At 39.5% G+C, this 3,609-nt stretch overlaps 1 protein-coding gene across 1 annotated transcript; it reads right to left on the minus strand.

Moving 5' to 3' along the window:
- Positions 1-250: 250 nt before the first annotated feature.
- Positions 251-3,242, minus strand: LOC104533535 (chromosome unknown open reading frame, human C5orf51; the record flags this gene model as incomplete). The annotated part of the gene is made up of 5 exons (XM_010183055.1): positions 251-531; positions 1,806-1,920; positions 2,121-2,252; positions 2,627-2,773; positions 3,142-3,242. Coding segments are annotated over 5 exons (776 nt in total), but the record flags the coding sequence as incomplete, so codon positions are not given.
- Between the last annotated feature and the right edge of the window lie 367 nt (positions 3,243-3,609).

Genomic DNA, 3,609 nt, shown 5'->3' on the forward strand with positions numbered 1-3,609 from the left:
GGGTCAGGCAGTTCCGGCAGCGTGGAGACCAAGCAGTCATCGTTGCGTTGGAGCTTATTACGCAATTTTTTATTATTTATTTTATTTTTTAATTAGACTTTGGACCTGTATTCCGGGAGTGCTTTCAATGCGTGTTTTTAATGCAATAAAAGTATACATTTTGGTAAGAACAGTGAAGCAAAAAACCACCTCCCTAAGCGAGCCCTTCCGACACCCAAATTTCTTCCATCGCAGCCAAAGCAAGCGCATTTTATTCATGTGATTTCATGAAGTAACCCAATATTTGTTTTGCGGTTGTTGTGTTCCACCCTTGGGCTTTTAAAGGTCCCTCACATGCAGCCACGTACTTCGTTAACATGTTTTTGCCCATTTCTCGGAAATCCAGTGACATGCTCTGTGATGCACAGCCCAGGTCACTGTGATCCATCATCTCTGGACTTTTCTGCTTCCCTTCTCCACAGTGTTGCAGGCCCCAGTAGCACATTTCTCCACCGTACATCATCGCCAGCAAGTGAGTCTCGCTAAATACACCTGCACAAATAATTCAGATCAAGTACTTTATTGTTCTCTTACAAGCAAGTACACAGCTTGTTAACTTCAATTATTTTTTTCCAGTAACACTGGGAAAAAAATCCAGAAAGGCAATATAAGCCTATTCAAGAGGCACACCAAAAAGCCTCAAATTTTAACTATGAGATGATTGACACTGCTGAGAATCTGGATCAAGGCCTTGCTCATTACTGTATCCATTCTGTCCCTCCATAATGCTAAAATCTTTAAGACTGCCATATAAATATTATTCTGATAATTGTGTTTGCCTATTTGTCTTGGAGAATGTCAGTATTTCTGTACAATCCATTAAGTGCAGACATGATTATGCATACTTATTTTACTATAGTTCTGTGCCTCCCAGAGTTTAAGCCTAAAAGGAAAAGCTGTTGAGCACCATCTTAACTCATGTTAACCAGCAGCAGCTTTAATATTGACTGGAAAGGCATCTACTGTCTATGGTCACTCAGGAAAAAAAACCAAAACAAAACAAAAAACAACTGTGCCAAATAAATCTACAAATCAGTTACTGAACTCGGCTTTGCATTGTGGAGCTGAACTAGTATAATCTCACTTTCAGATGAAACTAGGCAAGAAGGTGCTCCATTACCCCATAGGGAGAGTGGATCTGGTTTCAAATGTGTACAACGTGGTCATGTCATCCACAGCACCATATGTTTTACCTTACAAATCCTCTCCTGCTGCACCACCCTACCTACATCACTCTGAAGCAGTCTTAGATCCACATGTAAACGCGCTATAATACGCAAATTGGATAACGCTACATAAAGCGGAGACAGAGAGAACATAAGTTTGCCAAATCTACTCAACTGTGTGAAGTCAGTAATTCTGTGTTCACATCTCTGTTCTCCTAGATCTAAACACGAGGACCAACATGGGAACATCCAGCACGCTGTGCAGTTGCGTTTGTGTGTTCAACACCTGTCAACTGACAAATGGATGGCTGTAAAATACACATGCTGTGCCTGAAACTGCTGCCTCAGGTCACTTTCCTCCAGTGCACTCAAAAACAGAGAAAATGAGCACTGCCATCCTTTCAAATCCATGAGTCAAAAAGCAGCAGGGTGGAAAGCACAGCTGCCTGCTTATCTGTCTCATTTTTGTTGCTGTTGTTGCTCTAAAAAGTGTTTTTAATATAAATGAACTTAAACAATAAAAATATGCACTAAAGCATTTAACAAAGCAGATATTAAGGACAAGGAGTTGTGGGGTTTGAGGGTCATTTTTTTTTTTACCTTCACTGAGTAATCTAGCTGTGTCTTTATCTTGAAGTAAGACATCTTCATTTAGCTCAAGAGGACATCTAAAGCTAAGCATCTTCATCAAGTAATGAACTCCATCCTTAAGACACTGAGTTAAGAGTTGGGGGGGGAAAGGGGGGGGGGAGAGAAACTTTTAGAAGTCTTTTAATTTTATGATAGCCAGAAAATACTTCTATGAATTTCCCAAAACCTCTATTTACAACAAATCAAAACAAGGTATATTTTAAAATAGTCAAACTTTAAAGCTGTATTCACATGCTCATATAACTTTTTTTAGATCTCCTTTACCTTTTTAAATACGGTAGTGTTTTCTCGTAGCCATTCACTCCTTTCTTTTGTGGCATGACAATACATGTAAAGCAAGGCTCCTTTTCTCCAGTAAAGACATTCTAACAACTCTGCACCAAGGATGTTGACAGGCTGAAATAAAATCCAACAAACTGTGCTAGCCCAAAAGTCAACCATCTGAACTACTCATATACACACTGACACATGCAGAGCGTGATATTAAGTCTCTAACTTCAGAAGCATGTAACATCAACAGCCACAGCCACAAGCAATTTAGGATTTAAACTGCTAAAAGCATTTGGAATCATGAAATGTTAACAAGAAACATTCTGAGCACGCACACGCTCTTTGAAAAAATCTTTTCAATAATCACTATTTATATACAAAGATGACTCCACATTTTTTCAAATCATCTTACATTCTGTCCAGCAAAATGCAACTACTACTATTCTGTTTCAGGTTTTTATTTTTAAAGAATTCTTTGGCTGAATAATGTTAGTACTCACTTCTTCATTTATGTTGCATTCTCTCACTACGACTTCTGGTTCCGAAAGAATACAAATAAGTTCTTTAACTTTCTGCACTGAAGCTTCTTCTGGAAAATCTTCATCCACAAGTTGGTTTTCCTCAAAATATGTAATGTCTAGGACAGCCTATGAAAATAAGATAAACAATGTAAAAAGGCTACAGCAAAATAATCAGATTGTGGTCTAGAGCAACATACAAATGTGTTACAGTTTATAAAAATATTACCATTTTAAGGTACTTTTTAACACTTAGCTTACAAAAACTGCAAGTTAAATGCATTGTAGATTGCTGACAGTGAAGGTAAACTCAAAACCTTTTCCGTCCTTACAGTACTTGCACAACTATTATAAACTCTAAGTTATCTTCTAATCCAGACAAAAGCACCTCTGTACTTCATGGATGTCCCCTGTTCTTTCCTACACCAAATGCTCTCCCCGTACCCTCCTACAGATATTTTTTTTTAATGGAGATCTTAGTAATTTAATTACACTACCTGTGTATAAAGCTGCAAAAGAGTGGAAGGATGTTCTTTCCCTTCATTACAAAGGTCCTTCAATTTCTCCAGAGTAGCAGAGCCCTTTGCTAAGAAGGTATCTGAAGGAAGAATGAAATGCTCCCTTAGCACTCAAAGAGCTTTGCTTACTCCCCCATTTAATATGGTTTTAGGCACAGTAATAATGAAGCGTTTAAACAGGCCCTGTTAGACTACACCTTCCACAACTAAATTAAGGGCATTCACGATTAGGGTCTGATGTTTCAAAACCAATTCCACGCAGTCGGTTTCAAGAAGCCGTATACCAAGAGCACAACTCGCTAAGGTGCAGGGATGCTTTTTAAGCCTCAGCCGCCCCGCTCCACACAAGTCTGCAGAGGCCTGGGCCGGCACAGGCCGCACAGCTCCTGGGGCGAGGCTCCTTTTGGAGGAGGGAGTAGCGAAGCCTCTAGCAGCTGCCCTGGTGCC

The sequence above is a fragment of the Mesitornis unicolor genome, unplaced genomic scaffold (genome assembly GCF_000695765.1).
Source record: "Mesitornis unicolor isolate BGI_N332 unplaced genomic scaffold, ASM69576v1 scaffold47764, whole genome shotgun sequence".
NCBI classification, from domain to species: Eukaryota; Metazoa; Chordata; class Aves; order Mesitornithiformes; family Mesitornithidae; genus Mesitornis; species Mesitornis unicolor.